The 24,809-nt window shown below is 41.4% G+C and overlaps 1 protein-coding gene across 1 annotated transcript; it reads left to right on the forward strand.

The window, feature by feature from the left end:
- Positions 1–1,018: 1,018 nt before the first annotated feature.
- On the forward strand, positions 1,019–16,519 carry LOC100034175 (alcohol dehydrogenase-S-isoenzyme). Its single transcript, NM_001081945.2, has 9 exons — positions 1,019–1,068; positions 3,702–3,803; positions 4,671–4,809; positions 6,818–6,902; positions 6,997–7,216; positions 9,140–9,400; positions 12,522–12,657; positions 13,248–13,386; positions 15,820–16,519. Exons 1-9 carry the CDS (start codon positions 1,051–1,053, stop codon positions 15,842–15,844), a joined length of 1,125 nt encoding a protein of 374 aa, NP_001075414.1. The 5' UTR covers positions 1,019–1,050; the 3' UTR covers positions 15,845–16,519.
- Positions 16,520–24,809: the final 8,290 nt, after the last annotated feature.

The raw sequence follows: 24,809 nt of genomic DNA on the forward strand, positions 1-24,809 counted from the left end.
GTCCATTTTTGCTCCTTTTTTACTCCTCCTCATGTCTAACTTCATCATGCGGGTTAGAAGTTGGATTATTTGTCTTTTTGCCATTGAGTTATATGAATTCTTTACATGCGTGGGATATTAATCTCTTATCGGATATATGATTTGCAAATATTTTCGCCCACTCAGTAGGTTGTGTTTTCATTTTGTTGATGGCTTTCTTTTTTTTTCTGCTTTATCTCCCCCAACCCCCCGGCATATAGTTGTATGTCCTAGTTGCACGTCCTTCGAGCTGTGTAAGTTGATGGCTTTCTTTGCTGTGCAGAAGCTTTTTAGTTTGACGTAGGCCGCCTTGTTTATTTTTGCTTTTGTTGCCTTTGCCTTTAGAGTCAGATCCAAAAAGTCATCGCCAAGACCAACGTCAAGGAGCTCACCGCCTATGTTTCGTTCTAGGGGTTTTGTGGCCTCAGGGCTCACATTCAAGTCTTTATTGTACTGCATATTTGAAAGTTGCTAAGACCCTAAATCTTAAAAGTTATCCTCATAAGAAAAAAAATGCTTGTAACTTTGTGTGGCAACAGATGGTGACTAGATTAGCTGTGGTCATCATTTCACAATGTATCCAAACATGGAATCATTATGTTGAACACCTGAAACTAATATAATGTTATAAGTCACTTATACCTCAATAAAAAAAAGTTGGGGCTTAATACACACAAACAGCAATCAGAACTCTGAACACCCTGTGTGGAATTGAGAGAGGAGAAATATGGAATCCAGGAAAAAGGGAGATGTGTAAGGAAATATTTAACCTAATGAAATCACAATGTTATCTAAAATCAGTGTATTGCAAACAAAGTCAATGTTTGAGCGCTGGTGCAGTGGCCTTTTGATTCTGATCGCACTTGGGATGAGAAAACGTTCATGGGCGTGGCTTCAAGACCCCAGATGACACGTGTGGAACTGGGCATTACTGGAGCAAACAAAACATCCGTGCAGTCTATCTGCTTACATCCTCAAGAGGGGATTCCGCAAGGATTCGTCACATTCCTGGCCTGCAGGGAAAACGGCATCATGAGCACAGCAGGAAAAGTAAGCGAAAAATGTTTTACTTTTAGAATTCTATTCTCATTAATATAATACACAGACAATGTTTAATGAACAATTTAATATGCATGTCTAAATTAGAAGCAATATATATTGAAATACAGCATAGAGTATATGCTTCATTACACAACACATATTGAACTACGATTGGAAAAGGCTATTCCTAAATATCTTCAGCCAGAATGTGCAGCATTTGTACCTCCAAAGTCTCTATGTGCTCTGTTAAATAAATGTGCTGTGGTTACAGCCGATCATGAGTAATCCACAAATCTAAAGTTGGAAACGTTTTTAGTCAAGAAGTCATCTGTATGTTAAGAAAGTTATCTTTATATTAAGAAACCATAATTTAAGTGTTAATCTTTATAATCATATCTTTTATGAATACGTAAAGTTGAGTCTGACAGAAGTTTGATCCATCTAAAGCATCAGAATGATCCTGGGTAAGCCAGCCAAGTTCGACATGCAAATTCCGACCTAAGAGTCCTGTTATGGCACAGTTCAGCACCCTCCCAGAGAAATCCTCCAGAACACTATCTTCTATGTACAAAAGTCAACGTGATTTCACACAATCATTAATACTAGTGCAGTTTGAATCACTTAGGAGCGCTGGGAACACAGAGACTGGGCCCTGGGTCTTCTGCAGAGTCAGCGTGTGTGTTCAGTGCTTCCAGGCCCAGAGAGGCAGGCGGTCATTCAGCGTCGTCAATTCCTCCCGTCTGCCTGCTCAATTACAGCAGCCTGTCAACTCTTCCCAGGACATTTGTTGTGTTAGGAGCGAATCACACATTATAACATCTTGCTCTGATAACTCAGTTTAACATTCTGAGATTTCTACACACACTGTGTGACACAACAGGCCTGTATCAGTGAGATTGGATGGAAACCACATGGGGAACCAATTGCCAGTTTTCTTATTCCAACTGTCTTATTTTCATTCGTTACTGATTAGCATTTACAATGGCATTTACATTGCAAATGAAGATTAACTAGGGGGAAGAAAAATTAAAATCGCCAAAACTCAGCTTAAGAGAAATAATGAGTTCAGAAAGCCAAACAGTAAAGCCAATGTAGTAATGAAAACAACAAGTAACAGGCACTCAATCCTCCCCTCAGCTGCCACGTCCTAACTTCCAGCTCCGTCACAACGCTTCCTTGATGTCTCCCTGTCCTGTGCTACATCGTCTTCACATGCTCAATGGCAACAGCAATAATACTCCTTTATTAAGTGTTGTGAGAATGTAATGAATTAATACCGGCAAGCAGTAAGAATAGTGCGGGCTACAGAGAAATAATTCAATAAATGTTAGTGACCGCTATCTTTGTTGTTGTTATTATTATGTTACCTTTTGTTAATCTTTCACCAGCATGAGGTAGTGAAAAGATAAAGGTAGATTGATATCAATTCTCCAGACAGCCAGCTTCATTACTTTAGGAAAATTGCTCAGTCAATTTCTACATCAATTGAACCTCGATCTTTTCATCTGTAAAATAAGACCAATAATTCAAAAATACTGCCCGGTGAGGTTTACAGACAGAGCATGTAACTCACACAGCACAGGCCACAATGTGTCTGCTGCATCACAGCACCCGATAAGCCACACCTCTCTACCACTGGTGTATTACTTCCAAGGACGCTCACATTCATGTGGCATTGACCACGACAGGCACATTGCAAAGTGGGACGATTTGACATGTAAATAATGAAAATGAATTGTTAGATAAATTTCAGTTGAATTTTTTATCATATTTGCAATGATGTCAGTTCTCTCTAGAAAAATATTCTCAACTACATACATTTACAGCAATCAAGACAGGTTTTATATTACATTCCCAGGCACTGAAAATATGTGTTGAACTTTTATTTTTAAGAATGTCTATGGGTAAGCCATGTTAGCTAGAAAGGCAAACACACAGCTCTCCCATTTCAAAATACGTGTGTGTGTGTGTGTGTGTGTGGCTTTAATTTCTAAAATTTTTGGCTCACATCTAATCTGGAAGGAATCTTTACACATAAGATGATAACGAAACAGAGCTGCCGAAGTGAACTTTCAAATTAGTGGTGCAGACAAGCAGCACACAGAGTAGCAGGAGAGAAAATCAAAGGAGGGGAACAGGCAAATCGAGAAGAAGTCTGCTAGGCAGGCAGGCAAGTAGAGAACGGGAATCACGTGTCCGATGGCTTGTGCTTAAGCGGAGAATTGAGCAAGAGGGCAATAGATTTCACATGAACAGAATCTGTCAGCAAAATAACAGTGATTCAGAACTTTAAGTGCCAGCCAACAGGTGTGGGTAAGCAAGCAATTTCAACACCGCCTTAGGAAATATCAGCAATAAACAACCTGAAGAGAAAAAAAATACGTGTGGCCTAAAAGAAGATATTCCATTTTATCTCAATGTGTCATTAGAGTTAATTCTGTTTCTCTGTCCCTATGTTCTTGCTTTCCACATTTTTATAAAAAGGTATTTTTACTCTCTTTGCAAATCAGACGTTGTTCATTTCTATGGAACACTTATGTTCCAGACATGAGTCTAGATATGGCACATAAAAAGATGAAAGACTCAATCCTTGACTTCAAGAGTGCGGAACAGCTGGTGTCATCTTTGTGTTCAATTTCCAGGTAATAAAATGCAAAGCAGCTGTGCTGTGGGAGCAAAAGAAACCATTTTCCATAGAGGAGGTGGAGGTCGCACCCCCGAAGGCCCATGAAGTCCGTATAAAGGTGAAACATTTTTCCACTTGTACTGAATTTTAGGTTTAGAAAATTAAGAAAACAGGAAAACTGGAAAGAACCAAAATCCATCAAGGGGCAGTATTTGGGGTTTTTTGGTGAGGAAGATTAGCCCTGAGCTAACATCAGCTGCCAATCCTCTTGTTGCTGAGGAAGACTGGCCCTGAGCTATCATCCATGCCCATCTTCCTCTATTTTATGTGGGACGCCTGCCACAGCATGGCTTGATGAATAGTGCATAGGTCCACACCCAGGATCGGAACCAGGGAACCCCAGGTGCTGAAGCGGGGTGTGCAAACTTAACCTGAACCTAACCCCTAGGCGACCGGACCAGCCCCAAGAGGCAGTTTTTATATGGTCATCCAGACAGTGGAATTACATTTATTGTCAAGGAAAGATATAAACAGCTAAATTTTTAAAAAGAAACCAAAGAGTATATAACATAAAAAAAATTAATGTATGTGTTTGTACAGAAGAAAGTACAAAGGGATTTATATCAAGATTTCAAAATCAATTGGCATTAGATGGTGGAACTTAAGTGACTGTTTTCTGATGCTAATCTGAATTATCTTTACTTCTATAAAAGGGATGCGCTGTTGTATATTTATAAGACTTAAATATTTCAGAAACAATCATTTCACAGATTATTCCAAATTGTTTAATGCAGGAAAGGCTCATGGAGGAGGGTTTTAGACTGAATAATCTTGGGGATAAACCGCAAGTTTTGTATCTGGGAAGAGAAGGGATTACCGGCAAAATCATGAAAACACTTTAGAAGCCCAATTTCAGGAAAGTGGATATAAGTCCACGTGAGGGCCACAGTTTCACTGAATCCAGTCCTCCTCCCTTTCCCCGTAGATGGTGGCCGCAGGAATCTGTCGCTCAGATGACCACGTGGTTAGTGGAACCCTTGTCGCACCTCTTCCTGTGATCGCAGGCCATGAGGCAGCTGGCATTGTGGAGAGCATCGGAGAAGGCGTCACTACAGTAAGACCAGGTACAGATTTCACACTTGGGGGGGTGTGCCTCGGTTCAGGCTCCGAAGATCATCCAGGCTGAATGAGGAAATTGAAGCCATGAGAGGTGAAGGCCCTGTGGACGGTCTCAGAGGAGCTGGGACTCGAACGGAGGCCATCCCCATCACCTCCCCTCCCTGCCTGCCTTGCTCTGACATGTGTGTGCATGCTCTCCCACGCTCTCTCCTTGGCAGGCGTTTACTGAGTGCTTTCTAGATGTCAGGTGCCAGGTTGGATCCTGGGCTGCGTGAGGACCAAAAGACACGCAGTGCCTGCCAGAACGAAGTTCATAATCAAACAACTGCCATTTGAGTGTTGCTGAGCACGGCCAGCCAGGGCCCAAGAGAACCACAAACGAGACGAGGGAAAGACATCAGTCCACATCCTGAACCTCTGGATCAGTGTGTGGAAACTGCTCTGTGCCGCCAGCAGCTCACAGAACGGGGCCACGAGGCTAAGCCTGAATCATAATGTGATCTCTGCTGAGCTGGAAGCAGAGTCCCTCCATCGGCTTCCTCTTCCAATATGGCCTCCCTTCTTGTTTGTTTAAGTTTTTAATATTATTTTGCTGGTAAAGACTCACCCTGAGCTAACATCTGTAGCCCATCTCCTCTTTATCTTTCCCTCCCCAAAGCCCTAGTAAGTAGCTGTATATTCTAGTTGTAAGTCCTTCCAGTTCCTCTGTGTGAGGCTACTGAAAGATGAGTGGTGGGGTTCCTGCTCCGAACCCAAGCCGGGTGGGGAAGTGGAGCTCCCCAAACTTTAAGCACTAGGCCATCTGGGCCGGCCCTGGCCTCCCTTCTTGAGCCCAGAAGGAATGAAACAGACCACTTGGAAGCAAAGGAAAGGGACCTAGCAGAACTAGCAGTTTTATTACCTTTAACCAGGGTTCAATGTGACTGGTTACAAAGTACTATTTCATCTTTAACATTTATTTTATCCTAATTTTATTGTATAATAGTATAGGCAAATATTTCTAGAGGTAAAGGGTGAATAAATAGAAAATTTCTGTGTCATCTTCTCCATGTAAAGTTAACCTATTAAATGTTATGGCCAACCATTTTCCTGGGTCTTGTGGATAGAGAGCATAGATGATTAACAATAAAAATTGTGTTTAATTCTAAAAAATGACTTTAGCCAGTATATTTGACCTCCCCCCTTAACCAAATACTTAATGGACATGTGGACAGAAAAGAATAAAATAAATTATCTGCCTTGCATTTTAGCTCTCAGTATCTGCTTCAGTTAGAAATCAATTAATAATGAATGACGCCCTTACTTTCCACCCCTGCCCCCTCCACAGTAGCAGGAGAAATAGATGATTCACAAATGATCAGCCATAAACATTTGACAGGCGGTTCCTACTCTAAAGAAAGCATCGAACTCATTGTTGAGGACTGAGGCTTTCAAAGGAATTTCTCAAATTCTTCTTTGTCCCATTTTTTGTTAGTTTCCTTAAAAAATGAATAAAATTTCAAAGCTAAGTACTCATTTCATAGTAAAGATAAGGATAGTCACTTTGAAAAGCCAAGAAATGGTTGTCAAAATTCTCACTTTTACTGTACTCCAAACTATCACAAAATACCAGATTCCCCAACATCTGGCAGAAATATGGCAGCCTACTCACAACTAACATTTATGTTTATACTTACAGTGACAATATTGAAGGTTTAAGGAAGATTAAATGAGATGATATGTATAACACCACCAGGAGAAAGGGCACACAATAAAATAACGACTAATACAGTGGAACCGCTTTTAAACATTCATGGTTTTCCCACATTTGCACTTCTTTTTTGACAGTCCTCGGGCACATATAAACCCAAATCAACAATGCCAGCAGGCGATGGCCGATGGCACGGTGCTCACCGCATCCTATTTCGTGGAGACTTTTCAAAGACATGTCTCTAATACACACGCATAAGCTTTAACTTCTTGCTCTATTAATTCCCAGATAGAAGTTTAAGAATTTCTTTTATCCTCCTCTAGGTGATAAAGTCATCCCACTCTTTATTCCCCAGTGTGGAAAATGCAGTGTTTGTAAACACCCTGAAGGCAACCTCTGCTTGAAAAAGTAAGTTTCTGCTACTCTCCTTACACAGCCATAGATTTGCACATAGGTTATAACCGTCTCATGCCCTTGTGTGTCTGTGTGTTGCACTGTCTAGTCTGAGCATGCCTCGGGGAACCATGCAGGATGGTACCAGCAGGTTCACCTGCAGAGGGAAGCCCATCCACCACTTCCTTGGCACCAGCACCTTCTCCCAGTACACCGTGGTGGACGAGATCTCAGTGGCCAAGATCGATGCGGCCTCACCGCTGGAGAAAGTCTGTCTCGTTGGCTGTGGATTTTCTACTGGTTATGGGTCTGCAGTCAAGGTTGCCAAGGTACGAATGACAACGGGTGATAAAACCGGTTACACTCAGACTGTCAGGAACCAAAAGGAAAGCAGATTCTCACAGGAATCAGAGATCATTCTTCGTACATTTACTAGTAGCTTTCCCCCTGCTCCCATAAGAACACTGACGTACTCCATAGAATTGAGGGTATCGAAGATGAGTAGGAAAGTGCCCTCAGAAGGAATGGAGAGCATATCCTAGAACGTTGATCTGTTTATCACTGATGCAAAAGCAGTTGGTAATTAGTCACGAAACAGTAAAGGTGTCGTTTTCAATAATTATGCTTGTTTATTTGTTCTTTGGGATGTCTAAACTCTAGAGCTGGCTGCTCATTCAGTCATTCATTCTACAGTGAGACAGCACCAACACGCACCAGGCACGGTAGGGTCTGCCGGGTTCTGAGGCAGCAAAAGTAAATGAAATGAAGGGGTTGCCTTTGGGGAGTATCTAGTCCAGGGATCCTCCACGCCCAGGATTAGGATTAACAATAGACTCCAAAGCCTTACCTGCTACCCCTCCAAACCGAGGGCCATCAACACACCCACTCTGTGGATCCCGATGAGGAAAGCGAGGAAGCTTCAGTGATGCGTTCATTCCACTGCTATGTCTCATCCTCTGCCATGAACACACACACACACACACACACACACACACACACACTGCTGAAGTGGGAGATTCTAAGGAGAGGTTCTCTAAAGGCTCCTTTCCACAAACGGTTGGAAATCCAGCATCTTTTCATTTTATGAAACTGAGGCCCAGAGACATAAAGCTATTTGTCCAAAATCTCACAGCTGCTTCGTATGAGAGCTGCAATGAACCTCTCTCTCAAAACTCCTGCTGATTCATAAAGCATAACACATAATTACCAGCACTTTTAAGTCATGGCCACAAGCCTCATATTTTCCTGAGTAAGGCAAAGAGGGGAGCCGTACCCCAGGGAATGATTACGAGGTACGGGAGGAGCATTTTACCCTCACTGAAGGCTGACTCCAGCAGACGAGGGTTAGTAAACTGTCCCTAGCCACCTTAATCAATTGAGAGCACGTGTTTTCCAAATTTCTGTGCTTGCATGAAGGCCCTTGTGCAATGGCATCATCTGTTTCAGCAGGTGTTCTAATTGAGCAGCAGCCAAGGGCACTCATAATAATGGATTTCATCCATTATTAACATAGACCAACTTTTCATTGCATTATCGTCCCTTAGTGTATGTTAAAAAGCAGGGAGAAAGACCCACTAAGATCACATTGGCCTCAAGCTGTATTATCTTAAAGTTACCTGTGAGTTTCCCCTGGCCTTAGGTTTTGTGTTAACCTCAGGATAATTCTTCCATGTTTCAGAGCTAATTTCCGCTCTCATTATACTGGTTATGACTACTGAAAGTTAATCAACCAAGGAGTTAACTACTGAGGGTTCATTTGGACTATTTTTTTCAGTCTCCTGGAATAACGTTTTCCACTTATTATCTCATTTCCCAAAAATTGTGTTTATGTATGTGTGATGTGCTGAAGCTGGATGTCAAGAGATTTGAGCCTCTAGACTCTCTTTAAGAGGGAAGTCACCAGCATTTAGAGCTCAAAGATCATCCAGGCTCCCAGCTCCCAGCCTGGGCTTCCCATTGGAGTCACTTGGGGACTGGGTCCCACCTGCCCAGATTCTGATTTAATTGGTTATGGGCTGTGACCATTGAGATTTTTTTAAGTTCCCCGGGTCTAATGTCTAATGTCCAGCAAAGATCTAGTTCAAACCCCTCAACTTAAACACTGAAACAACTGAAGCCAAAAGAGGTTTTGACAGGAGGTTGGACATAGTCTGAGCAGCTCCTGAAAACGGACAAGGCATAGCACTTTCCACAGCTTAGGAGCTCTCCAACAATCATTACTTGATCCATTTTTGCATTTTCTACAAACACAGGTCACCCAGGGCTCCACCTGTGCCGTGTTTGGCCTTGGAGGAGTGGGCCTGTCTGTTATCATGGGCTGTAAAGCAGCCGGAGCGGCCAGGATCATTGGGGTGGACATCAACAAAGACAAGTTTGCAAAGGCCAAAGAAGTGGGTGCCACTGAGTGTGTCAACCCTCAGGACTACAAGAAACCCATCCAGGAGGTGCTGACAGAAATGAGCAATGGAGGCGTGGATTTTTCATTTGAAGTCATTGGTCGGCTTGACACCATGGTATGTACTGCAAAGTGCCCTGAGATCTGCTTCTGCATTCTGGAGGATGCTCTCAGGCTGCAGAATAGAAATATTCTATACAAGGAACATTTTTAAAGCTACGAGCGGTGATTTGCCAGCTCCTGTTTGTTACCTGATTGCTTAATTTATTGTCATGAGAAATCTTTCATTCCATCAGTTAAGCGAAACAGTTATACCTAATATTTCCCCTTAGCAGAGGTAGGAGGTTTGTTTATTGAGCCGTTACAAATTTACCTTGTTAATCTTTAGTTAAAAAATTCAAGCTGAAATATATACAATATAAATTCTGTTCTCAAGTTGGCAAGTTTGATTTTTCCCCACTTTCTGAACAATAATTTTTTAACAATTTTTATGTTTTAATGAATTCTGATTTTTCCCACATATCATACTTTGGCCACTGGAAATAATGAGCAATTTCACGCTTTGAATCATTTTATGAACAGAAAATATGTGCTATCTTACCACAGCAGACCACGCAGTGGTTCAAAGTGAGCACCCAAACCCGGGAGTTGGACTGAATACTGTCAAAAGTCAGCTGGGTTTTGCAATGAAAAAGTTTGAGATAGCTATCTCCTAGCATTGTTTCCAAATTCCATTGATAATACACGGAACATTCTTAGCACAGTGCTACCTGTCAAGTGGTCAGCGCTTAACAAATGTCAGCGGGTGTTATCAATATGAAACACTGTTCCCAGTCTTGCAGTGCTTACAGCAGCTTTGGAATATACATGATATTACTTTCAAATAATTACAAATATCATCAATTGCAAGAGGGAACACATTTCCAGCTGTATTCCACTAATCAGAAGCCTCTAGAATCTACTGAAAAAAGTCCCCAGAGACCAGCAAGTCCCCCTTTTGCGGTTCTCCAGCAAATCCCAGCTGTGTCGGTGAGAAACAGGAAGAGTGAAGCTCTTTGCGGTCTTGAGCTGGGACGATATGCCATGGGTGGCTGAGGTTCCAAGAGAACCCAACTTTTCCGAGGCTGTGTCTTTCCTCCTTATGCCCTTTTGCTGTGGTTTCCCTCCATTTTCTGACGTGGAATTGGGTTGTTACTTTATTTGAAGACGCCAATGTCCAACGCCACACGTCCTGAGGTGATCTGGTCTTCCACATCTCATACTTCAAAATCAAAGGACAGATCACTATATCTTGCTGGGGCATCCTAAACAATTTTCTTAAGACTGACAGCTTTAAAAACCCGACTGGAGGACGAAGGCTTTCTTTCAACATTCCAGAGTAAGAGGTATGGTTTAAAGTAAAACCAATGAACATTTTTGGGAGGTAAAAGCACATTTAAAACCTGTCCGTTTTAGGCCCACAACTATATGGAAAAGGTGCTCGACATGGCTCGTCGTTAGGGAAATGAAAATCAAAGTCACAAGACACCACCTCACATCTTTTAGAATGGCTGTTCTCAAAAAGGCAAGAGATAATAAGTGTTGGGGAGGCGGTGGAGGAAAGGGAACTTTTGTGCATTCTTGACGGGAATGTAAATCAGTACAGTGATTATGAAAAGCAGCATAGAAGTTCCTCAAAAAATATAAAATGCAGCCACCAGATGATCCAGCCATCCCGCTTCTGGGTACATAAGCAATGAACATAAAATCACTTTCTCAGAGCGATATCTGCACCGCACATTCATTGCCGCATTATTCACAAGGGCCAAGACGTGGAGACAATAAATGTGCACTGGCAGATGAATGGATAAGGAATCGTAGTGTAGATAGATAGATAGGTAGATAGATAAACAATTTATTCAGCCATAAAAAAGAAGAAAATCCTGCCATTTGCAACAACGTGGGTGAATCTGGAGGACATATGTGAAGCGAAATAATCCCAATGCAGAAACACAAGCACTACGCGACATCACTTATATGTGGAATCTAAAACAGAAACTCTTAGAACCATTGAGTAGAATGGTGGTTGCAAGGGGCTGGGGAGCAGGGGTAACGGGTGGATGTTGGTCAAAAGGAACAAACTTTCAGTTATAAGATGAGCAAGTTCTGGGGATCTAACGTAGAGCGTGGTGAGTACGGTTACTAATACTGTATTGTACACTTGAAATTTGCTAAGAGAAGAGATCTTGTGTTTTCACCACACACACAGGCACAAATGGTAACTATGTGAGGTGATGGTGTGTTAATTAACTTGACCGTGGTAATCATTTCACCCTGCATATGTATATGAAATTGTCACGTTGTACAACCTAAAACAATTGCATTGTACAACCGGAACATATACAATTGTTATTTCTCAACCATACCTCAATAAAGTTGGAAAAAAATAAAATACATAAATCAGAAAAAAATGTACATTTTAGCAATGGATGGTAGAAAGGGGATGCATTAAAAAAGGAGACCATCAAATGGACAAGAAACAAATTTTGATGATGTAATTGACCTTATATCTTGTTCACCATCAAAATACCTGCTTCAGGGGCCTGCCCGGTGGTGTAGTAGTTAAGTTCACGCTCCACTTCGGCAGCCCGGGGTTGTCGGGTTCAGATCCTGGGCGCGTACCTACACACACTTATCAAGCCATGCAGTGGCAGGCGTGCCACTCATAAAATAGGGAAAGATGGGCCTGGATGTTAGTTCAGGGCCAATCTTCCTCAGCAAAAAGAGAAGAGTGGCAACAGATGTTAGCTCAGGACTAATCTTTCACCCCCTACCCCCCAAAAGAACCTGCTTCAAAGTACTGAGTTCAAAATATCTACTTAATAAATAAATGAAAAGTGAGTTAACCAACTGAAATTGCTTGCCGGTCATGTGATGATAAACGTTAGCTTTATTTGAGGAATCAGATTTTATGTGTATGTTTGTAATGATTTTTGCCTCTTTATTACTTTATAAGAAAGAATTAAGGTCACACAAATTCATTCATCCACTGTCCTATTCAAGAAATATTCTCTGGGCGTTTTCTAAAGCCACAGCTAGTGGCTTTAAGAAATCATGAAAAACCGAGGAACAAGAGATGCAATCTCTTCCCTCCACACACTCACGATCTAGCAAAATCAATATTGCGTGATACTGTGCATCATGAGTGGGGGTTACCAGAGAATCCAATTTGATGGTGCGATGGATTGATTTTATTCCAGGTGGCTGCCTTGTCATGCTGTCAAGAAGCATATGGTGTGAGCGTCATCGTAGGAGTACCTCCTGATTCCCAAAATCTCTCTATGAATCCCATGTTGCTACTGAGTGGACGTACCTGGAAAGGAGCTATTTTTGGTGGTATGTTGTTAAGCTAGAGGGCCAAATTCTTATTAACCTCAGGACTTCTTCCCTTTTACAAGTGGCAAGGCCAGTTTTTAAAAGGTATCCTGGTTAAAAGCAAATTTAAATTCCTTTGTATCTCTAGGCTCCAAATCAACTAGATGTAGAACTAATGCACGCAGAAGGTCCCGACATAGACTTTTCTGGTGTCCCCATGAACTAAGTAGGCGCTTTGAGCACCTCTTTCTATACTCGAGACTGCACAGGGCACCGGAATACCTAGTAGACCCAGGAACCCATAGCAATAATTCATGTCTGCATTCATCGCCCACATTTAGACAACTGCTAAATTTGCTCCTTGACTGTGGGAGTGCCCGTCTGTACCATAATTTCTCTCTGAGAGAACTGACAACCAGGACCCAAGTTAAACAAAGGCCAGACCACTGCGAAAGGATATTAACGCACACTCTCTTATGACGCTCAGGAGAGTGGTTTGTGGAATGCAGCACTTTTCATAAACTTTCATTTACATTCTTTTTGGAAAGTCTCCTCTCCAATTCTCCTCTTACCCCTGGCTGAAGCCAACAACTATGTCGCTTTATTTTCAGGTTTTAAGAGTAAAGATTCTGTCCCCAAACTTGTGGCCGATTTTATGGCTAAAAAGTTTGCACTGGATCCTTTAATCACCCATGTTTTACCTTTTGAAAAAATAAATGAAGGATTTGACCTGCTTCGCTCTGGAAAGAGGTAGGTTTTAAGTTTCTTTTTATGGTGGGTTTTGACCAAGAGAGAAAAGAAGATGGAAGGATGAGAAAAACAGAGTGCCTTGGTTTTCCATCACCAGTTCAATCTTTGCATGTAGAACATTTAGGACTATATGGTGAGAAGCCAAGAACAGTTGCTTTGCATTTCCTGTTCTGCTGAAGCCAAATTATGTTGGTTACAGCAAATCTAAACGATCAGAGCCATTCAGCCTTCTTCACAAGAAAACACTCACCCTGGGCGAGGAAAAAGAATCAGAGACTCATGGTCATAATTATAACCAGGAGTGATGGCAGCCTCTGCCTGGCCACCAGAAAGGTGCACCATTAATGGCTATAAATTTAAATTCTATTCAGTACATCCCAAAAATTCACTGTGGGAGTAAGTGGAGCTACAATGGGATTGCTTTTTATACAGATACCACAATTTTTTCACAAAAAATCACAGTCTGTTGTTAATTCTTCTTTCCATTTACAAAGAATTTTTCACAAATAAAAATTAGTATATTGGGGGCTGGCCCGGTGGTGTAGTGGTTAAGTCTGCACGCTCCACTTCAGCGGGCTGGGGTTCGCATCTTTGGATCCTGGGCACGAACCTACACACTGCTCATCATCCATGCTGTGGCAGCGTCCCACATAGGAAAGAGAGGAAGATTGGCACAGATGCAAGCTCAGGGACAATCCTCCTCACCAAAACAACACAAACAAATTACTCTAGAGAGGAAGGGTACAAAATGCTATTTTAAATGTTGAAGTCTTTTCTTCAAAGCTTCGGAAATTAAGCTGATTCCAATTCCTACCTGTGACATTTAACTTTTACAGCCACTTAAAAGGAAGGATTGTGTCACCTGTGTTAACATACAAGGCAGAACTAGCAAAAGGCACTTCTATCTAACTCCACCTTCTCGTTTCAGAGTCCCTGCTTTTCCGCTGCCTCACACTTCTTCTCGTGAGGTTTTCAACTTTAAACAGCATTTCTTAAGCAGCCACACACATAACACATTACACTAGACGCTTAGTGTGATGAATATGATTGAGGAAGGAAAGAAACTAGGATCCAAAGAGCACCAGATTCCATCCTTTCTGGAAAGCAATTTGGTAATTTGTATTAGAAACCTTAAAAAAACTTAGATCCTTTGTCCCAGCGTTCCATTTATGGGACTCTATTCTACTGAAGTAGTTAGAAATGCAAACACGCAGTGATTTAAGTATGTTCCTCTATCATCTATAATATCAAAAGCTGGAAACATCCTGAAAGCGTAACATGAAGGAGATGCTTAAATAAGTTCCAGCCTTGTACTAGGAATCAATGAAGTCATCAAAAAGAAATGCTTTCATAAAAGTGGGAAAGTCTCATCATGTAAGTTTAGGTTATAGAATAGAGAAAATAAACATATGTACAGTATGATATGAAGTTTTCAACAATAGCACTAAAAATTTACATGTGTCTAGAAAAAAGTTGACCAAAATTCAAGAAAATATTAACACTGATTATCTCCATGTTCTGGGATTACAGGTTACTGTTACTTTCTTCTTTACACTGTCCTGGAGTTTCTAAGTTATCTACATATATTTCTCTTGTCATATGTCTGTATATACAGACATATAATTTCTTAAAGACACAAAGACCTTCATTTTATAAAAGTATTTTTCCCTCAGAAGATGGTTTTTGGAAAGGACATTGGTTCTAGTGTAAATGTTACATGTCCGATCTGCCCAAGAATGAAGCCTCTCTGAATACAAATCAACTTTATCATCTACTTCTAAGAATCTGAAACATTTCTTCGTCAAAGCTCTATTAAACCTTCAACATAGTTTAACTCTGTTACGTTATCGGTTCCTTCAAGCAAATGACCTCTCATCTTGTAGTTTGTACAACTTTGTATTTGGTTTACACCCCAGCATCCCACACTAGACGTGTGACCTACAGCGAGTTAAAAAGCTCTCTAGGTCTCAGTATTTGTAATCTTAAAGGTGGAAATCATATTAGAACCTGCCTCATAGTATTGCTGTTTGAGGTTTAAAAGACATAATGCATGAAAAGCATCTGCAGAGAGTGTGAAAGACAGCAAGAACTGCTTCCATACCATCACCCATTGTAGTTTTGTATTCAATATTATGTCAGGCGTGTAGGTGCTCAATAATGATTTTTTGAGGATGCTACTATATAAAGAAGCCTAAATGGCTGTCAAATTCACGATGTTTTTCTTGAGCTTAGGGTTGGGGAAAACACAAGCAAGAGCCAGGACAAGATGAACTGCCCTTTTACTTGACTCAACTTGGGTGCAAAGGCATGGGAAAGGAGTGGCGGGAACAGACACTTTTTCACTGAGACATGTCAAGTGCTCTCGGACTCTCACACAGAAGACTGAATGATCTACACGCTAAAGCCATTGACATCTTTTATTTCCTGTTTCAGTATCCGTACCATCCTGACGTTTTGAGACCATACAAATGTCTGCACTTGTAGCCGTCTTCTGGCTCCTCTATCCTCTGGATCATCAGCCAAACGACATCAATAATTCTGTTCCTCAAAGATGCTATTAATAGTTACCGCTGGGAGCTTTCTAAAAGAAACAAAAATTGATGTGAAGGCACTTTTCAAGCAAACGTTTAAAATCCAAGTGAGAGCTAGAGGAACCATCAGCTGGGTAACTGAGCCTACTAAACTTTCCTTCTTAATCATTCTCCTCACGTTGAATCCTGTCACCTTTCCCATTGAGGGAAGGCATGTGTTTTGACTTCTTGCATGATTTGTATCTTGGGCACCCTTAGTATTGAAGCCGGGGGTGGGGGGTCCTCATGATACTTGCCCCTCAGCATACACGTGATGGGCTATTGTGCTCTAAGCCTTCTCCTTCTACAAGCATTTCCACTGTCTGTATTTGCCTTTTGATGAAGGTAACAAGGTCGCACAGTAAAATACAGTCTGTGAAAAGATACACTCAGATTTATAAGTGGAGAAGGTCTAGAACTTCTAAATGCAGGGAATTTCTTAGGAAAATGTCATACATTTTTATAAGGTGGAGGGAAATGTCTTTATTGCTTTTATACTGTTGGCAGTGGATATATGATCGTTCTTTTAAATAAAAGCAGTTTCATGCGACGTCGTATTAAATTTGAAAAGGGCCGTATTAAAAACTCCGTAATTTTTATTCATGGAAGTGCTTTATTGGTTAAACAATCTTAATTATTACAATTAACTGAAAATGAGTCTTAAGGTAATTAAAAAGCAATGTGATGGCCTTAAATGTAGGGATGGGAATGAAGCAGCTATGGACACAGCCTGTAAAATGGGTAACCAAGAAATGGCACAAATGTCCAAAGCAATATACTTTCCAAGTAGAGGCATGTGCATTTACAGATGTACACTTTTTCAAAAATTATCTTCAATCTAGAACTATTCTATGAGCTACCGTGTCTTAAATCAAGTCGATAACTCTGGAATTGGTTTAATTCTTGGATGTGTGAGAGCCTATGGTACCCATTTGTTAGTGCTCTCTCATTCTCAGGGGAAGATTTGCATTTTGAGCTTTGTCTCTAAATACGTAACGAAAGCTTGCTGCTTTAAGGAGTTTTAGCTCTCTCTAAAAGGGTTCCTTCTATGCCTACGATTTGTTGGATGCTGTGGGAAGGAGTGTAGACTTAGAGCAAGTGAGCTACCACTTCATTGTGACCTACAGTAAGTTACTCAACCTCTCTGAGCCGACGCCATCCTTTGTTTTAAAGATTGCTCTACCAACCCATTACAGGTTCGCGGAGATTAGATGAGATGATGCTACTGAAAGGGCACTGTCAACTGTGAAGTGCCCTGTAAATGCAGGGAATAGTTTGATTGTTTTTTCAAAAGTGCTGAAGGAGATATTTAGGATCAAGGCAGCTTTCAGAATGCCCCTGAGATAACATCATGGGACTCTCTGGGTCCCACGTTGCTGGGTGCTCCGATGTTTTTATATTGGTGCCGATGGTGTGAGATCCAGAGGAAAAAGAGATGGTCCTAAATGCCCACATCACATTAGGGGGCATATAATCCTGCAGGTTGTGCAGAGGCCTGCATCCAGTTCCAACCCTCCTTCCTCTCAGGTTGTGGGGAGTAGGCAGACAGCAGGTTGGAGGTGGGCTTGTCGGTCCCCTCACAGAGGGTCATGGTCCTCCAGGGCTGTGTGGGGAGGTGGGGTGGATGCCTCTGACCCAGCGCTGGCTCTCTGTTTACATTGACACTGACGGAGAAGGAGGCAGGTTGAAATCAAAGAAGAAAAACGGAATCACAGAGTGGCTGGTATTTTGGTAGCCCTGTAATGGCGCACATGGCCAGGGCGTCCTGCTGGCCTGCAGCAATGAAAATTTTGACTCTAGAACAAGAATTTCCATATGTGCTGGTCTCCTTAAAAAAATGTAGCTGTGAATGTTTGCAGCTTGCACTCACTTTTAGCCAGCTCTGAGAAGCTTAGTCGAAACAAGGAACATTTTCAAAGTTTGAAGGGAATTTCACGTTGATGGTTTAAGTGATAGCTCTGATACAACAGCTTAGCCCCTCCGGAAATAGGACATGAACAACAAGAAGCAATGTAAGTGAACTCTGAATTCACCCTTTGATGCTTTACAGATCACACAAGCAGCCCTCGGATTAGGAAGAAAGCCATTTTGACAGAATCATTAGGAAATGACTCAGAAGTTGAAGCAGAGTGAGAGCAAACCTGTATTTGACAGTTTCATTCTTAGAAACTGACTACCTAATTCTCTTAGCAAATGATCGTTGTACAAATAACTGCTAAGTATTGTCTGAAAATGTTAAAGCAACAATTTTACTGAAGTACATTAAACTCTATTTGTCAAATACCTAGCAATATTCAGGAAATGGGCCATTGCATAAGAAGAGCAGTCAGAATCAGTGGGGCCAGAATAAAAGCAGAATGGGAGCACTATACTGGGGGCCACACACTCTTTCGATGCGACTGATGGTCAGGAATGTGGACTTGGAGTTAGGTTTTGTGTTTGGGGAAGACAGTGATCCAGTTTCATTCTTTTGCAAGTACCTGTCCAGTTTTCCCAACACCATTTATTGAAGGGACTGTTCCTCCCCCATTGCATATTCTTGGCTTCTTTGTCATAAATTAATTGACTGTATATGCATGGGTTTATTTCTGGGCTCTCTATTCTGTTCCATTGTGGTCTGTGTCTGTTTTTATGCTAATACCATCCTGTTTTAGTTACTGTAGCTTTCTAATATAGTTTGAAATCAGGGAGTGTGAGGCCTCCAACTTCGTTCTTCTTTCTCAAGATTTCTTTGGCTATTTGGGGTCTTTTGTGATTCCATACAAATTTTAGAATTGGTTGTTCTATTTCTGTGACAAATTTCATTGGAACTTTGATAAAAATTGCATTCCATCTCTAGATTGCTTTGGGTAGTATGGACATTTTAACAATATTAATTCTTCCAATCTATGAATGTGGAATATCATACCATTTATTTGTGCCTTCAATTTCTTTCATTGATGACTTATACTTTTCAGTGTTTAGGTCTTTCACTTATTTGGTTAAATTTATTCCTAGGTATTTTATTTTTTCTGATGCAATTGTAAATGGAGTTGTTTTCTTAATTTCTCTTTCTGATAGTTCATTATTACTGTCTAGAAATGCAACAGATTTCTGTACATTGATTTTGTATCCTGAAGCTTTACTGAATTCATTTATTAGTTCTAACAGTTTTTTGGTGGAGTCTTTTGGTTTTTCTATATATACTATCCTGTCATCTGCAAATAGTAACAGTTTTATTTCTTTCTTTCCAATTTGGATGCCTTTTATTTCTTTTTCTTGCCTAATTGCTCTGGCTAGGACTTCCAACACTACGTCAAATGGAAGTGGTAAGAGTGGGCCTCCTTGTCTTATTCCTGATCTTAGCAGGAAAGCTTTCAGGTTTTTACCATTGAGTGTGATGTTATCTGTGAGCTTGTCATATATGGCCTTTATTATGTTGAGGTACATTCCCTCTATACCCATTTTCTTCAGAGTTTTCATCATAAACAGATGTTGAATTTTGTCAAATGCTTTTTCTGCATTTATTGAGATGATTGTGTGATTTTTTTATTCTTTATATTGTTAAGATGGTGTATCACACTGATTGATTTGCAGATGTTGAACCATCCTTGCATCCAGGAATAAATTTCACTTGGTCTGGTTGTATGATCCTTGTAACGTATTGTTGAATTCGGTTTGCTAACATTTTGTTGAAGATTTTTGCATCTATGTTCATGAGGAATATTGGCCTGCAATTTTCTTTTCTTGTAGTGTCCTTGTCTGGTTTTGGTATCAGGGAAATGCTGGCCTCAAAAAATGAGTTTGGAAGTGTTCCCTCCTCTTCCATTTGTCGATGAAAATAATCCAAAACCAATCTATAAATGAAAATTTGGGAGAGTTTATTCTGAGCTAAAATGTGAGGACTATGGTCCAGGGCCTTTCTTCCTGAAGGAAGAAAGGGCACCAAAGAAGTGGGGTGTACAGAGTGGTTATATACCCCCAAAGAGGACGTTTCACATAGGATTGAAATGTCCCTTTTACAATAGTCGCGAGACTGCTCTGTCAGCACAGCGATTGATGGACACAGCAGGTAGATCTGATGTCTTGGTGAACACAGCAGAATGGCAGGTCTGTTGTCTCAAGCTGGATGGTCACAGGTGAGCTGGGTGGTCAAAGGTGAGCACAGCAATTAGTTCCTAGCCTAAGGAAAGATGCTTATCCTTAAGGAAATGCCAATGTGGGGGGAAGTTGCACCTTTATCTTAAGGCCATTTGTTCTTGCGGTAGTAAATGTTTCAAGCAGATATACAATGCATGCTCGATGGCCATGTCAGGCCCTTTGGGAAAAAACAAAGTCAGGCCGAATTAGGTTTACACCAAATGGCTTCCTCATATACTCCAATATCTCCTATTGCCTGCCATTTCAATTTGTCACATTTTTTGGAAAAGTTGGAGAAGGAGAAGGATAGGTATCAGTTCTTCTTTGAGTGTTTTGTAGAATTCATCAGAGAAACCGTCTGGTCCTAGACTTTTGTTTGTAGGAAGGTTTTTAATTACTAACTCAGTCTCCTTACTGGTAATAGTCTTTCAGATTTTCTAGTTCTTCCTGATGCAGTCTTGGAAGGTTGTATGTTTCTAGGAATTTATCCATTTCTTCTAGATTGTCCAATTTTTTGGCATATAATAGTTTGGAGTAGTCTCTTAGGATCCTTTTAATTTCTGTGCTATCAGTTGTAACATCTCCTCTTTCATTTATGATTTTATTTATTTGAGTCCTCTCTTTTTTTCTTGGTGAGTCTAGCTAAAGGTTTGTCAACTGTGTTTATCTTTTTAAAGAACTAGCTATTGGTTTCATTGATCTTTCCTTTTTTCTTTTTAGTCTCTATTTCATTTTGAACCCTAACTCAAGCCTTAGAAAATTAGAAGTGAAAGAAAAGCTAGAGTGAAGTAAATTCCATCACTAATGGAAGGAAATACTAAGGCATTTGTTTTATCTTTCCAAACTCTTGAAACTATAATGAACAGCAGAAAAGATTTAGAGTTGTCAGCGGCCATTTATTTTACATTTGGTTCCTTCCCCTCCTTCAGGGACATTCAAAGACAGACCAGTGAAGAATATACTGTTTGGCTTTTGAGCGTGAGAGAGATTTGAGGCTCTCTGAGCTATTCATTCTTCCTCTCTCTCCAATGGTTCTGAGGAGAAAGAAGGGAGTGAAGAAGAAAGGGGAGACGATAGCACTTACAGCCGAAAGTGATACCTAAAGGAGAAGTCGTCAAAGTTTAACCTGAATCTTGCATTCTATGATTAGGTTGATTGTTACCTAGAGCTAAATATTTATGCCTAAATGAAGGATAAAGAGGAGTTTGATAGAAGCAGATTTAGGGCACGGCTTCCCAGACAAAGGGATCAGCATGAAAAAGCAGAATGTGTTTAGGGAATTATCAACATTTAGTATTGCAGTTAAGTGTCCACATTCCGCTTCAGCAGCCTGGCGTTCGGTGGTTCAGATCCCAGGTATGGACATGGCACTGCTTGGCGTGCCATGCTGTGGTAGTGTCCCACATATAAAGTAAAGGAAGATGGGCAGAATGTTAGCTCAGGACCAGTCTTCCTTAGCAAAAGGAGGAGGATTGCCAGCAGATGTTAGCTTATGGCTAATCTTCCTCAAAAAAAAAAAAAAAAAAAGAGAGAGAGAACAGAGCCTGTTTCAGGACACTGCCAAAGGGGAAGGAGCAGCTCAGATAAATGACCTATTCGTAGGAAGTATAGGTGACTTGGTCCCAAGACTGAAGGAGTCCAGGGGGTGATGCGGTTTGGGGCAGGCCGCCCCAAGATGTGCCACTCTGGTATGTGGATTATTTCGAGCTGAGGACAAGAAAGGCTCAGAAGACACAGGGAGAACATTTTATCTTCCCCCAAACTGCCTGAAAGAATTTAACCTGGAAGGCGTGTTCCAGGAAGGAGCTAATACCCTAAGATAGTTGTAGGATAATGTAAAATAGGTGTGAGAGAAAGGCACCAACAGGCTCATTCTTAGCCCAGCAAAACTCGTTTAAGAAACCTTTGCATTACTGTCTCCATGTAAATTGTCTTCCTTCCCTCTGAAATCCCAGACCACTACCCCCAACATCCTCCTTTGCCTTCAACTGAAGATAATATTTAAGGTGGCATCTTAAATATTAAGACGGCCACACGGCCGTGTTGCTCAGTCTTCCTGGGTTTCTCCCATGTATCACGTGCTTAAACTTTTTGGATTTTCCTCCTGCTTTTCTGTCTCATGTCAATTTACTTCGCAGCCCAGCCAGAAGGACTTAGAGTGGGTAAAGCAACTGTCTTCCTCCCCTACGGGTGCAAGGGAGAAAGAGAATTGAGGCTGATTCCAAAGTGTCTGTCATGACACCTGGGTGGGGACTTTTGGCCCCTTCACCAGTTTGGGATCGACGAACTGATCAAGTATCTGTGGTGAAGATCGTTATATTTGATATTGGATTTGACAAATGTGGAGCGCTTCTCAGATCTTCAGATGGAGTCGTCTATACAACGTCTGCAGCTGAGAATCAAGTTCTGAGATACATGTACAGATTTGGGGTTGATTCCCATTTTAATAATTCCTCCCTGTAGAAGTCCTCGTTCCATAGCATTGACTTCTCCCACAGCCCCCTCCCAAAAGAATTACAAGGCGCAAAAATGGGATTTAAGTTCTGCTGATCAAATACACTCTTCAGAGCCCACGCTGGAGAAGTGCGTTTTGTGAACAGAGGCAGGGTATGGAGCATCCATTCTGCTGGTGCAGATTACAGCAAGGGTGGAAAGGTTCTGGAGAGGGAGTCAGGAGCTGTCCTGGCAGCTCCCTGATCAATTCAAGGGCACAGCTTCTTTGGAATGACAGGTTCTGACAATATTTTTGGAAGCTCAGCCGAGAGTCTGCTTGCTCAACCATCTCAGTGATTCTGTGAGCTACATACCTCCTTCAAGAATCCCTGCTGGGTAAACGAGCTTAAGTGGACTCTGTTGTCTATAACAATGAACACTTTGACAAGTATGGGGTGTTAGCTGAATCCATGGGTATAGATAGAGATTGAGGCTGGATAAGGAGACCAACTAGGAGAGAATTTCATTGAGTGTGGTAGATGAGGGGGAAATCACAAGAGATGGATGAGAAACACTGTAAAGGAAGGATCGCTGAGACTGGTGTCTGTTCGGAGAGACAAAAGCCAAAGATGACCGTAAGTCTAGACATCAGGGGAGGGGTGGTGAAGAAGGATAATCTTCTTGACATATAGAGAGCAACAAAAAAGATGGGGGTATAGATTAAAAAATTGGGCCATCTATTAGAAAAATGAGTTTTTGAGGTGACAGGAGGCTTTTAAAGATGTGCAGTAAGGAGACGTGAGACTTGAGGTCCCAGAGGGCACAGGAGATGAGGCAGTTTTTCCAGGTAGAGGTCATAGTAAAAAGCATGAAAATAAAAATGAGAGCAGAGGACCGCTGTTGGGATATATTCCCATCTTTGGAGTAAAAGAAGTAAGTTCTGGGGGAGGAGAGAGAAGGAGCAGCCATAGGAGACAGGAAGACGACCAGGAGACCCTGGGTTATGGAGGCCCAAGAACTGAGGAAGAGCTGCCTTTGACCTCTGAAAGTGGCAGTTCTGGAGAAGACAGGAGACCAGGAGGAGCAAGCGGCATAAACACTGAAGTTCAAGGGTTGAGCTGTCCGAAGAAACAGGCAAGTGTGGGAAATGTTAACAAGGGGGACAAACAGACTAAAACAGCAGTAGCAACAGGCCCGAGAGGACGTTTCTTTTAGGGCTAAATGAACATGGCAGTGCAGTAGAAAAGAAACCAATAAAAGACTTTAAAGAGTAACAGATTAAATTGCCCCAGAAGACACGGGAGATGGATATAGCACACAAGAGACGTAAAAGCCACGAATGTGAACATGGAGATTTTTGAGATAATGAAGGGAATCTCTTATATGGGATTAATCTTCCCCATAATTTACACATATGGGGAAATGCTTTCCAAATTCCAAACATCCTAGAAGGGAACTTCCAAAATATGATGTGTGGACTGGACATTACCTGTAGCAGCTGTCTTATTAAATTTATCCTGCCCCCTCATGGAGCCACTGGATCTTAATAACTATAGGTGGAAATTTTGGACTGTGAGCTATAAACACAGCTAAATTAAAAAGTAATAACTAAGATGATTGCTTATCACAGTAGTCACCAACCTACCGCACCTGCAACAACATGTTGCAGTTATACATCAAATAATACTATGTCCTAGGGTAAGAGCACAAGATGTGGATCCTTTTGATGTCGGTGAGGATCACTTTCTGCTGCCCTGGACACAGCACCTTCGTTGTAAGCCTTCCTGAGGCTGGTACATGTATCAAACATGAGTCCAGGATGGTACATGAATAGACTACCAAGTGGACAAGGGGATCCTGAGAGTCTGGATGCAGATTTCAGATGTGGGAAAAAGAGCTTACCTATTCATTTGGGCAACCCAGTTATAACACTTCAATGCAACCCACTGACTAGTTGCCCCACAAATGGCTCATGGAGACCCTAGGAGAAGACTCACAATTTTTATTTGCCAGCTGAGCATCAATCTTTATGAATTCTTGAATACTGCCAATTTTTATAAAAAAGGGAGTGAGATATTTCACACGAAATAGACCAACTCCCAAGGAACGCCTCTTTCTAATTCTGATTTGTATATACATTAAGTCACTGAGAGTCCGGGGTTTAAAGGCACACGGCTTAAACAGTGTGCCCACTGGACCTACCATCTTGGTGATGCTCTTTCTGTGAGGTCCATCAGTAAGTAAGTAAATTCAAAAGGACCATAGATAGCCTTCTTTCTCCCATACTGTTGGCATTTAAAC

The sequence above is a fragment of the Equus caballus genome, chromosome 3 (assembly GCF_041296265.1).
Source record: "Equus caballus isolate H_3958 breed thoroughbred chromosome 3, TB-T2T, whole genome shotgun sequence".
Taxonomy (NCBI): domain Eukaryota; kingdom Metazoa; phylum Chordata; class Mammalia; order Perissodactyla; family Equidae; genus Equus; species Equus caballus.

What these genes read in the sequence shown, in the direction of transcription:
- LOC100034175 (NM_001081945.2), top strand. An exon ending in CGTCACTACAGTAAGACCAG is followed by an intron (nt 4,810 to 6,817) that starts GTACAGATTTCA and finishes ATCCTCCTCTAG; the next exon opens with GTGATAAAGTCATCCCACTC. An exon ending in GGCAACCTCTGCTTGAAAAA is followed by an intron (nt 6,903 to 6,996) that starts GTAAGTTTCTGC and finishes TGCACTGTCTAG; the next exon opens with TCTGAGCATGCCTCGGGGAA.